Source organism: Acyrthosiphon pisum, chromosome X (assembly GCF_005508785.2).
Source record: "Acyrthosiphon pisum isolate AL4f chromosome X, pea_aphid_22Mar2018_4r6ur, whole genome shotgun sequence".
Classification (NCBI taxonomy): Eukaryota; Metazoa; Arthropoda; class Insecta; order Hemiptera; family Aphididae; genus Acyrthosiphon; species Acyrthosiphon pisum.
The window spans coordinates 28,826,040-28,839,650 of record NC_042493.1 but is presented as its reverse complement, the minus strand read 5'-3'; the positions used below and the strand labels follow the sequence as shown (position 1 = coordinate 28,839,650).

Sequence of the window (13,611 nt, the reverse complement as noted above, 5' to 3'; positions counted from 1 at the left end):
TTCTGCAACCCTATTAACATCGGGTTTGTCATACTCGAGCGGAGCAAGGAGTTGATGTACGAATATCATTATAACGTGATGAAACGTCATTACGGCGACAATATCAGCCTGTTGTACACCGATACTGGTATGTATATCACGCTGTGATCCACTATCGGATTTAATATATGTTATTAACTTTATCACTATTTTACTTGTTGGCAGATTCTCTGATATATCACGTGAAAACACGCGATTTTTACGACGATGTGGCGAATAATCCGAACTTGCTGAATCGTATGGACACATCTAATCTACCACCTGATCACAGGTGCTACACTTTGGCACGTATGAAACTACCAGGATACTTTAAGGACGAGATTGCAGGCCGTAATATGCATAGGTTTATTGGATTACGTGCTAAATCATACGCGTACGATATCGAGGGTACCGTAAATATCAGGTCCAAGGGAGTCCGGGGACATGTTATTAGAAATCACCTGACTTTCAACGATCACATGCGCTGTTTATTCGCCGACGACGACGACGACGACGACGACGACGACGACGACGACGACGACGACGACGACGACGACGATGGTTCGGACGCGGAAGATTATCGTGATAAGGAGTTCGACGCGTCGACGGGGAGGCTGATAGCTCGAGATTGCGCGCGTATTGTCATTAAGCGCATACATCGAAACGCCGCGATTGCAGTGATTCCACCGACAACACAACACCCGCCGCCTCAACCACCACCACCACCACCACCACCACCACAATCCTACATGCCGTATACGGCGTATAGAGAAAATATATCTATCCGATCGTATAAGCACCAAGTCAGCACGATTAGGACTAGTAAATTAGTCCTAAACAGATTCGACGACAAACGACATATTCTCCCTAATCGTATTGATACCCTAGCACATGGGCATTATCGAATTGATTAAATAATCATAAAAAAAATATTGTTATCATTATCACAATTATTATTATTATTATTATTGTTATCACTAACGTAATTGTTATTATTATTGTTATTATTACTATCACCATTATTATTGTTATTGTATAATCTGTTAAAATGTAAACGGTATTGTGTGTGGCGGGGAAAAAATCACAATTCAATATATATATATATATATATATATAACACACACGTAAAGCGTATTCATTTTTTTTTTTTTTATCCTTAGGGGTAAATACTAGTGTTGGCCAACGATATAATTATTTATTATACTTTTATTATACTTATTGTCGCATACAAAAGCACAAACTTTATTCTCAATATTCCAGTGTTAAGAATATATTTTAAATTGTTTACGATATTTACTGATGTGTGTGATTCAGGAACTTCCACCGTTTCTAGTACTCGAGTACGTAAACACCAATCTTGTAAATAGTGACATGTCACGCCTAGATAACTATGGTTTGATGCTGAGGTCTAAAAGTCTCAGGTTAAAGAAACATTTTCCAGAAAGATTTTAAAATTATTCTTTTCGTTTCGGGCAGTCGTATCAACCAATATCGTAATGGTTTGTTTACTTGGAACAACATACTCAGGGACAGCTATTTGCATGAATTCAAGAAAACCAGTTCCATGTACAATACTTAATGGTCTCAAATCTTTCACAACAAATTTTACTAATCCTTTTGTTAGTTCCTTACTACGTTTACTTTTGAATCATAATTTTGAATTGTTGTCTTTGAAATACGAAACAATAAATTACGATATCGTATCGAAATATCAATATCGTTGGCCAACACTAGTAAATACCATACCACATACAGTAATGTAATTATTTACGGTGGTACACAGAGATAATTTAGTAGCCTTAAAATCGTATTTTTTATATTTTTTTTTTTTTATTATTACGATTTAGAACATAATAATATCACATCGTGCAGTGGATAACGAATAATCGTATAATTGATTATAAATACTATCATCAATCTAGATTTTTTTTTTCCCCTCGTAGCGTTGGCACGTTATCCGATAATATTTACTAAAACAAAACCCCACCCACTCCGTAATTTTAAAATATCAGTTTACGGCTGAGTGTACATACAGACAACCCTGTGTCTCTCAACAGTCTTCAGTCCTCATCAACCATTATATCCAATACATACATACCTACATCCACGGACGTTCGATACAAATATAAAAATAAATATGTCTGAATCGTCTGGATCATTTTTCAACAGCCCCACAAGACCTACAACATTTGACTCGCCTCCAGTAAGTTACTCATTTAACACATATATAATTATTTTTTTTATTTTACCTCGTTATAAATTAAGCTTAATTTTATATCAGTTATCACCGCCGTTATTTGACGATGTATACCTCCTCAATACGGATGGAAATGGAGGTGTCGATGGACATGTATCATTAATTTTCGATCCGAACCAATCCTATCCGTGTCCACCATCCAATGCATCAGATATGATATTTGCATTCGAGACCGAGATACTACAACTCAGTAAGACTTGCTTGATATATACAAATAAAAAATACTATGATTTTCTAAATCCATACGTTATATTTTTCAGAAGACGCTCAATCGTGGTATCTACTTAATGAAGATGAAGTGCATTGGAGAAAAAAAATGTTACAAAGATTTCAATGGGAAACTTTAACAAAAAAAAATCCTGCGGGGAAAATATTGGAAACATTAAAAAATATATCCTGTTGGGAAAATACCTATAAATATATCAAATAAAATACATTTTTTTTTTTTTTTATTTCAAATAATATTTTTTACCAATAGAATATTTGATAACACTCTATTATATTATTATCATTATCAAAATCATCTGAAAAATTATTATAAATATTATTATTGAATAAAAATATATTCCTCACCAATTTATGAAATTAATATAATAATAATCATAATTATTATTATTATATATTGTGGCGACTATGTATAAATAAAACATTTCCGCTAAGATTACTATAAAAAAATATATATATATATAGTTATACTTTGAAAAATATTATTTAGAAATAATATAATATGTATGCCTAAATATAAAATAAAATGTTTTTATTTTAAACAATCTTATATCCATGTATAGTATAATATAAGATAACGCGATTCTATTATATTATTATTATTATTATTATTATTAGGTACCTATTGAATAAAAATATATTTCACACCAAATTACGAAATTAATATAATAATAATAATTATTATTATTATTATTATTATAGTGTTTCGAGAAAGTATAATACTTATAAGTAAAACGATTTTACAAATTGTCCATAAAATATAAAATATTGTATATCCTTGTAGGATATAGAATATTTTTTTTTTGCTAGAAAATATTATATGTGTAAATAAGATATTAATAAATCCATAAATAAATATTAAACAGCATGTTTTTATATCGAACTAACACTTATAGCACTATGAATATAACCTATATTATGATAAAACCTTATTATACCATCATACTACGTAATAAATGTAGAATACTTATATTATATAATATATACCTACATTATTTTATTTTTTTTTTTTTAAAATGAAAAGTATTTAACTTTTTAAAATTATTATTATTATTATTATTAATATAACATTAAAATAAAATAAATTGAAACGTATTTCAAAGTATAAACATTTATTTTTTATTTTTATTATTACAAGTATTTTATTAATTTTGTTTTTTACTTCTAGAGCAGATTCATTATAGACTTTATTCGAAGTCTATAATAAATCGCCCGTTGCTTTTCCCTCTAAAAATTAGTGATATGGGGGGTACGTCCCGTTTATTATAATCGTATAGTTTCGTCTCAGAAATCTTGATATATTTAGGTAAAAACACATTTATTGTACCCCCCGTACTACTATCAGACAGCTTGCATGCTATGGCAGGTCCAAATTTGTTGTCCATTCCACTCATGCTCTGGATCGCGTAACTGCGGCCCACTTCCAAATCACCTATTGACTGGTTCGAATTGATGGCTCGGTTTTTTAATGACTGTAAGAACGACGTCATTTAGCTAATGTAAAAATAAAATAAAATAAAAAATAATTAATAAATAAATAATTAAATAATTTAAACACTTGCAGGGAGTGTTATATAGGATATTCAGTTACGTTAAGTATAATATAATATAATAATTATTATTTAACATGTGATAAAATATTTTTATGAATACAAGTATACATCGATCACCGTTTTAATTATCCGTAGATACTCACTATTTTATCGGATATTTTTATAAAACGAGTTTTTTCCTATCCACGATACATTTCCGAGTGAAAGTTCCACCGTGATAAAATAATAGTATATTATAGAAAATAATTATTCGTAGAAAATTGAGTTCTATGCGTTTGGCTTTTATCAGTATTATACGATACGATTGCGTATAATAATAATGATAATAATAATAATAATAGGTAATAAATTAATATCCTACAATAAATAAATAAAACTCACTTATAATTCTGGTGTCTGAAGATGGATATTAATTCATAATGTCGGTTAACGGTATATGCTCCTTCGATGTTAATGGTGGCGATGATGATGATGATGATGATGATGATGATGGTGATAATGATGATAATGATGATGATGATGATTGATTTTGATTCTATTGATGACGATGACAAAGATATGGTCATTTATAAATTTGAATCTAGATAATAAATATTATTACTATAGTTAACTATTATACTATATAAAAATGAATGTATACTTACAGAAAATATTAATAAATTATTAATATAATTATTGCAAGATAAATTAAATAAGTAACTCACTTATGTATAACGAAGTGTCGAATGTACTACAATAAATCACTGATGCTGGAGATGATGTGTATTTGTACTCGGTTGGTGAAGACGACTGAATTAATATCCACTATAATTTAATTAACTTAATAACGGTGGAGACACTATCACCCCACCACCCCTCAACCGAGCTATATCAATCGATCGCAACGATCCTTGTGCACGCGAAAATTTCCCTACACCCGCATACTTTGGCGACACGGCGCGCAGGCGGGTGGAACAATGGCACCTCATTGTGCGATAAATATTATTACTGATACAGCAATACTGTAACGAGCGTATAAGTGTGCGGGGCTGTGTATCGAGCGTGTGATTCCTTATTATATAAGCGCGGATCAACTTTATTATCAAACGCGCCGACGCGTCGCGTGCTTAGTTAGATAATATTATGACTTATGAATAATTATGACCAAACAGTGTAATATACATTTTTCACATAATACTATAGCTGATTATGCTTACTATATTATGTGTATGTAGATTTTAGCATTTTCGTTTAAATAAAAATCTCTACGACTGCGACTGCATAGTATAATATTATGTATGTGCTATAATTCATTAACATATAATATTATTTAGGAAAATTAAATAATATTATATATAAAATATTATTTCGTGAATTTTTAAATAAACTTGATAGCAATAGAGTCATCACCGATCGCCTCTAACCCAAGCTGTATTATATAGGAAAAGTCAAACGAATTGTTAGTATGAGAGAATAGTATACATTTTAAGAATCATAAGAAAAAAAAAAAACAGTCAAACTTATAAATATTATAATATACACAATATACATATTACATATCATAAAAGGTACATGTATTATATTTTCCCTAGACCCTAGTTAATATAATACATATACATATATAGTTAATTTAAACCCTATAGATTAATAATTTATATATTAGAATCCTTATAATAAATTAATTAGATATAATAATATAATAATGTATAATAAATAACATAATAATATATAACCGAATCTACGGTGGTGATGATAGGTAGTAGTACCTATAGTAGTTGTACAGCTTTTTCAATTAGCTGGTTATAATTATCAACCATCGCCGGGCGGCTGAATTTAGTCAACACCACCACCACCACCACCACCACCACCGCTGCCCCCGCTGACTTTATGTTTTAAATATATATATATATTATATGAGTTTATCGTCATTATGAATTTATGTTAAATTATTCGGGTGAACAAATAGATTTATTAGGAGCATATGAAATTTTGTGAGGATTGGACGGAAAAAAGAGAATAATTTTTCACATACTGAAGGGATAGATGGAATTTAACATTAAATAAAATATGGTTAGTAAATAAAACTATTGGTAAATCTATACTATCGCTTTTATTGAAACGGTTTTTAGCCTCCCGATAACCATATCCAGTAATTGGATGGTATGTCCTACGCACCCAATGATCGTACGCCCAACGGGTCAACTTCTCCCGCCGAGACATACACGCTACGCAATCGGGGTAGATGTAAAACGATAACGGTCGATCAGTCTCATCTACTCGCGCATTCACAAGCTCGGCATACCTTGCGAAAATTGAATAGTCACAAAAAAATTGACGTAAATACATACGCGGACTATAATACGGCGAAAAATTCTGAAACGTATGATATCTACCGGGAAGGCGAAAGGGTGTAGTCACTGCCCGTGTGCACATCGACATATTTTTGTCCGATGGTTGGACGACAGATGACGCTTCGAATAATAACGGGTATATAATTTTACGAGTTTCAGATGAGGTCATACACCGTCCTTCATAATCACATGGACATTCGGCGGTGTGCACCATCGATAAGTTATACAAATTTACAAGTACCGCCGATATTGATAAATTAAAATGTTCCAATAAATCTTGCATACCGTGTATGAAGACGAGGCTTATATCCATTTCGAGATAATTTACGGTAATGTTGGATAAGCCAAACATATTTTCAAGCGCGTCGGGGAAATCACTATTTTTCGGTAACCCGCACTTGAACCCATCGAGCAACGCTTCTGGCGTCGCAGTCAGCCTATATTCTTGAGGGTGCCTAATATCGATTAATACATCAATCCTACTAAATTTATCGAAACGTCCCAATAGCCATGCGGCGCACTCACCTGATAAAAAAATATCGTTTTTCCCGATATCATATCGCTCGTACACTATATGGTTAAGCATGAAATTCTTTATGTGATCTATATACGGCTCAAGTACTGCATGCCTGCGCTCGAATTCCAAGTGGAACTCCGGCCTAATGTTGCGTGTATCGTATGAATTCATAAGTAACTGTGTAAATTATTTTTAAAAATAATTAAAATAAATATTGTAACGTAAGCACAGTATGCTTATAATTTAGACACTCGAATGTTGATAGCGTTTTAGAAATTATATTATTAAGATGCTCAGACTAAGTCGAGGATAGCTGCACTGTTACTACTACTACTACTCGTTCAGCGGAGACCCGAGTTTAGTCTGTATAGACCTAAAGGATGTGTTCACACATTTATGACCTTGTGGTGTGAACGGATCACTGGGGTGAAATTGTATATGTATAATGAAAACGTTTATACTACAATACATTGTGTTACACTAAATTAGAAGGAAAGTATTACGTGACGGTTTTCTAACACAGTAATTTAATATAAACACGCATACAAGAATGAATAAATAAAATATAATACAATATTATGTTTAGGTATGTGAGCGTCTGCGGATGTTTTTGTGGGTTATGTCCTATGGTTGAGTAATAAAGAGATAACTGAATACGCTCGTTTGTGAGACGATTTTTACACATTACGAATAAGGGGATTTTATTTAATAGATATCAACGATTGTTGGGCCTTCACTAAAATAATGATAATGATAATAATAATAATTCTATGGAATTTAACTTTAAAACGATTTAAAATTACACGTATAACTGTATAAGAAATACACAAATTTCGAACGTTAAACAACTACAACACACCAACGATCCGCGGTTAACATATATTTTTACTGATGTATACTGATATGTGAGCTGTTTAATAATTATCATAGTTGATGGTTTTATCTAATATTCATAGCGGTATAAGTTAGTTTTATATAAATTCTATTTTAATATTTATTTACGGATTTATTAATATATTATTTATACATGTTATAATATTTTCTAGAAAAAATATTCTACAAGGATATTTTATAGAAAACTTAGTAAAATCGTTTTACTTATATTATATTTTCATCTAAACACTATAATAATAATAATAATAATAATAATAATAATAATAATAATAATAATAATATTATTATTACTATTATATTAATTTTGTATCACAGTCTACAATTTAGATATTATAATTTGTATTATTATTATTATTATTCTGTGATAGCTTCATCGTATGACCTATAATCATGTAATATAACCAGTTACTGTTAGACCATCACTCAGGTTAGGAGTGTCTTGTCAGTTGTCCGTAAGCTCATAAATCGCTACTGGACATTATTAGCGTTTTTAATATAATTATTTTACCTATTATAAGTACTATAAATATGAATTTATTTAAATATTCCATCGATTTTCAATCACTAGTGCATTCGGTGGAAGAGAACTCAGATCCACAATATCCTATGTATTCAAGCTTTTTATCAAGGTTGAAAACATATGATTCACGTTCACCACAATCATACCAAGATAAATATTCATTGGCTCAATGTGGATTCACTTACACTGGTACGGATGATTTGGTTCAATGTTACTACTGCGGGTTATTGTTGGGAAAATGGGAAAAAAATGATGAACCATGGAGTCAACACGCCTTGCATAACCCTAAATGCGTATTTGTATTATTATATAAAGGCGTACAATTTATTGAAAATGTTAAAAATGAATTTATCAATAATAATCGAGTTATTAGCTGTAAATCTGAATCATATGATACTATTGACTGACAAACAATACTATAATAATATGACACCTATATGTACATTACACCGTAATAAACTATATAATATGTATATTGTATTGAATAAATATAAAAAATATATCAAACAATTTAAATGCTATATTATTTGACTTGGTATCCTTCTAAATGAATATATATATAAATGTAATATACATCAATAATTCTTATACGTTACGTCTTACGTATTAGTATTTTTTTTAAATATTAGTAGGTATATTAAATATTTATAATAATAATAATAATAATAAAGTTAAATACTTTTCATTAGAAAAAATATAGGCATATTATACATAAATAAGTATTCTACGTTTATTGTGTACTATGATGGTATACGACGGTTTTATATAATATTCATATAGTGGTATAAGTTAGTCCGATATAAAAACATTCTCTTTAACCCTACACTGCATAATGTAGGCATTTGGCTACATAATGGATTTTTTTGAAAATAACGACATTTTTTCATATTTTTTTATTAATGTGCATTGTAGACATTTGTCAGCATAACAAGTAGTATACTGATATCAACATTATCACAATAACCGTGGTAGCAATCATAGTCATCACGTGTTTTATTTACACTACCCGATATCTTATCGATTATAGAGTACCGCTTGTTCATCATATTGTATCAAATTGAATAAAACGCATTTGGATTCAAAAAAATATTTCTGAAATCACTATTGTTAGAATTATTTATTAAAACCATAATTATCCTAATATATATATATATATTTATATATATATAATTACTTTTGTGTAATTTACACTTTTAGAGGTTTGTAGCTTTTATATATGTATTATGATATAAAAGCTATACGTGCGTCTAAGGAAAAAAAATATGAATGATGATGATGCACTTTAGCAGTACTCGGATAAGCATTTTTATTTTGATTTCACTTGGTATATATATATATATATGACGTATAATATTTATAATTTATTATTTTTAATTGTATATAGAGTATATCATGTGATATCTAAATAATTTCACATCAGCAATAATTGTTTTAAATTAAATCATGTCACTAATGCGCACTGTTTCCAATTGGCTACAAACCCTTAAGTAGAGGTAAAAGGTATAATACAATTAAAAATATATTTTTTTTATTCATTAGCTAGTATAGAAGATAAACAGTGCTGCAATATATATATATATATATAAATATTAAGTAATGTATGATGGTGGTAATTATATAATTTATAGCAATATTGCTGTATATATATATATATATATATATATATTGAATGTGTAGACCCTGAAACGATGATTTTACTGTAACAATACGGCGCGTACTCCTATGCATTATTTCCCTCATGAGTGTGCGAGGTGTAGAGGGGGTTTAGGTTATTGTTACATACCAATAATAATATAATCTGTTAACAAATTATATGATGACCTTCAAAAATATTTTTACAAACATATTATATTAGTATTAATATTCAAGTATACATATTACATACTATTACTACATGATACGCGGTGGCGAATTCTCCAGGCATGCTCAGGATGCGTCACATGCTTAGCAATAAAAACATAATTAATAAAAATACAAAAATCATTTTGTCGTTAATAATATAATATTAAGTAGGTATTTAAAAAATCATAATGAATGATATAAATGTCATCTATTTCTATTATACTTTTCTGTATTTATCTTTATCGAACATTTACTGATAGAGCATGGGATAACTGTATATGCAAGCAATACGACACTTATTATCGCTATGAAATACGGGTTAGTCCGAGACCTTTAGCCGTGGTACAAACCACTAAAGGCACCGGAGAGATTTGAACTCCCGATCCCCGTCTTATATTCCGGTGCTTTAATCAAGTAAACCACGGAGCCTGTATACCAGAGATGAGTACAGTAATAATATGTCATATACAGTACCTAATATGGTGTGAGTATAGACTGATATTTCTATGTAGGTATCGCATAATATTGTATGCATGTATCACATTATAGATACGCATTATAAACGTCCATAGAATATGTAAAAATTAGTTAATTTATAATAAACAAGTTAGTAGCCATAAATTGAAATCATGTGATATTTTATACTATAGCAGATAGTATAAAGAGTATATAAAGTATATACTCTGGTATATACACCATACATGTATAGTATATAGTATATAAATTCTGGTATATAAAGTATATACATGTATATGGTATAGTATATACTCGGACATATATGCGTATGAGTATACTACAGTATGTACTATGTATAGAGTATATACTTTATAATATATAGGTATATACTATAGAATGTATAGAGTATATACTTTATAATATATAGGCATATACTATAGTATATACAGAGTACCTATATACTATAGTATGTTAGAGTATATACTTTTGTACATAAAGGTATATATTGTAGTATGTATATAGTATATACATTAGTATATTTAGGTATATACTATAGGTATGTATAGAGTATATACTATAGTATGTATAGAGCTCTGAAAACCGTCTGATGCGAAAAACATTGACGACGGCGGCGGCGGATAACCGAATTCTGTATATTATATATATATTATATTATAGATATATATTTAATTTTGATACTAAAATCCACAGTGTCGACTTCACTGCTGAATACGCCGCGTATGCACATTCCCGCCGATCGCGTGGGATGAATGCAATATAATTTTTCAACGCATCGACACATTAAATTAGCTTATGTTGTATAATATATAATATTACTATATATGTATAGAGTATATACTTTAGTGTATATAGGTATATACTATAGTATGTATAGAGTATATACTTTAGTATATATAGGTATATACTAAAGTATGTATAGAGTATATACTATAGTATATATAGAGTATATACTATAGTATGTATAGAGTATATACTTTAGTATATATAGGTATATACTATAGTATGTATAGAGTATATACTATAGTATATATAGGTATATACTTTAGTATATATATAGGTATATACTTTAGTATATATAGGTATATACTATAGTATGTTTAGAGTATATACTATAGTATGTATAGAGTATATACTATAGTATGTTAGAGTATATACTTTTGTATATATAGGTATATACTATAGTATGTATGTATGTATGTATGTATGTGTATATATATACTTTTGTATATATAGGTATATACTGTAGTATGTTAGAGTATATAGGTATATACTATAGTATGTTAGAGTATATACTTTTGTATATATAGGTATATACTATAGTATGTTAGAGTATATACTTTTGTATATATAGGTATATACTGTAGTATGTTAGAGTATACACTTTTGTATATATAGGTATATACTATAGTATGTTAGAGTATATACTTTTGTATATATAGGTATATACTGTAGTATATATATAGGTATATACTTTAGTATATATAGGTATATACTATAGTATGTATAGAGTATATACTTTAGTATATATAGAGTATATACTGTAGTATGTATAGAGTATATACTATAGTATATATAGGTATATACTATAGTATATATAGTATATACTTTTGTATATATAGGTATATACTTTAGTATGTATAGAGTATATACTTTAGTATATATAGGTATATACTGTAGTATGTATAGAGTATATACTGTAGTATATATAGGTATATACTTTAGTATATATATAGGTATATACTATAGTATGTTAGAGTATATAGGTATATACTATAGGTATGTATATAGTATATACTTTAGTATATATAGGTATATACTTTAGTATATATAGGTATATACTGTAGTATGTTAGAGTATATACTTTTGTATATATAGGTATATACTATAGTATGTATAGAGTATATACTTTAGTATATATAGGTATATACTATGATATGTATAGAGTATATACTATAGTATGTTAGAGTATATACTTTTGTATATATAGGTATATACTATAGGTATGTATATAGTATATACTTTTGTATATATAGGTATATACTGTAGTATGTTAGAGTATATACTTTAGTATATATAGGTATATACTATAGTATGTTAGAGTATATACTTTAGTATATATAGGTATATACTGTAGTATGTTAGAGTATATACTTTTGTATATATAGGTATATACTATAGTATGTTAGAGTATATACTTTAGTATATATAGGTATATACTATAGGTATGTATATAGTATATACTTTAGTATATATAGGTATATACTGTAGTATGTTAGAGTATATACTTTTGTATATATAGGTATATACTGTAGTATGTTAGAGTATATACTTTTGTATATATAGGTATATACTATAGTATGTTAGAGTATATACTTTAGTATAAATAGGTATATACTATAGGTATGTATATAGTATATACTTTAGTATATATAGGTATATACTGTAGTATGTTAGAGTATATACTTTTGTATATATAGGTATATACTGTAGTATGTTAGAGTATATACTTTTGTATATATAGGTATATACTATAGTATGTTAGAGTATATACTTTAGTATATATAGGTATATACTGTAGTATGTTAGAGTATATACTTTTGTATATATAGGTATATACTGTAGTATGTTAGAGTATACACTTTTGTATATATAGGTATATACTATAGTATGTTAGAGTATATACTTTTGTACATATAGGTATATACTGTAGTATGTTAGAGTATATACTTTAGTATATATATGTATATACTATAGTATGTATAGAGTATATACTTTAGTATATATAGGTATATACTATGGTATGTATAGAGTATATACTATAGTATGTAAGAGTATATACTTTTGTATATATAGGTATATACTATAGTATGTATGTATGTATGTATGTATGTATGTATGTGTATATATATATATATATATTAGACGCTCGGGGAAGCCAGGCCGTGATAAAGCGGGAGGCGCGGGACGACGTAGTCCGG

At 28.6% G+C, this 13,611-nt stretch overlaps 1 protein-coding gene across 1 annotated transcript; it reads left to right on the top strand.

The window, feature by feature from the left end:
* Positions 1-553: 553 nt before the first annotated feature.
* LOC107882918 lies at positions 554-2,705 on the top strand. The gene is made up of 3 exons (XM_016802063.2): positions 554-2,221; positions 2,300-2,465; positions 2,536-2,705. Exons 1-3 carry the CDS (start codon positions 2,156-2,158, stop codon positions 2,703-2,705), a joined length of 402 nt encoding a protein of 133 aa, XP_016657552.1. The 5' UTR covers positions 554-2,155.
* The last annotated feature ends 10,906 nt before the right edge of the window (positions 2,706-13,611 follow it).

What these genes read in the sequence shown, in the direction of transcription:
- LOC107882918 (XM_016802063.2), top strand. Translation starts at nt 2,156, where the DNA reads ATGTCTGAATCGTCTGGATCATTTTTCAACAGCCCCACAAGACCTACA. An exon ending in CAACATTTGACTCGCCTCCA is followed by an intron (nt 2,222 to 2,299) that starts GTAAGTTACTCA and finishes ATTTTATATCAG; the next exon opens with TTATCACCGCCGTTATTTGA. An exon ending in GACCGAGATACTACAACTCA is followed by an intron (nt 2,466 to 2,535) that starts GTAAGACTTGCT and finishes TATATTTTTCAG; the next exon opens with AAGACGCTCAATCGTGGTAT.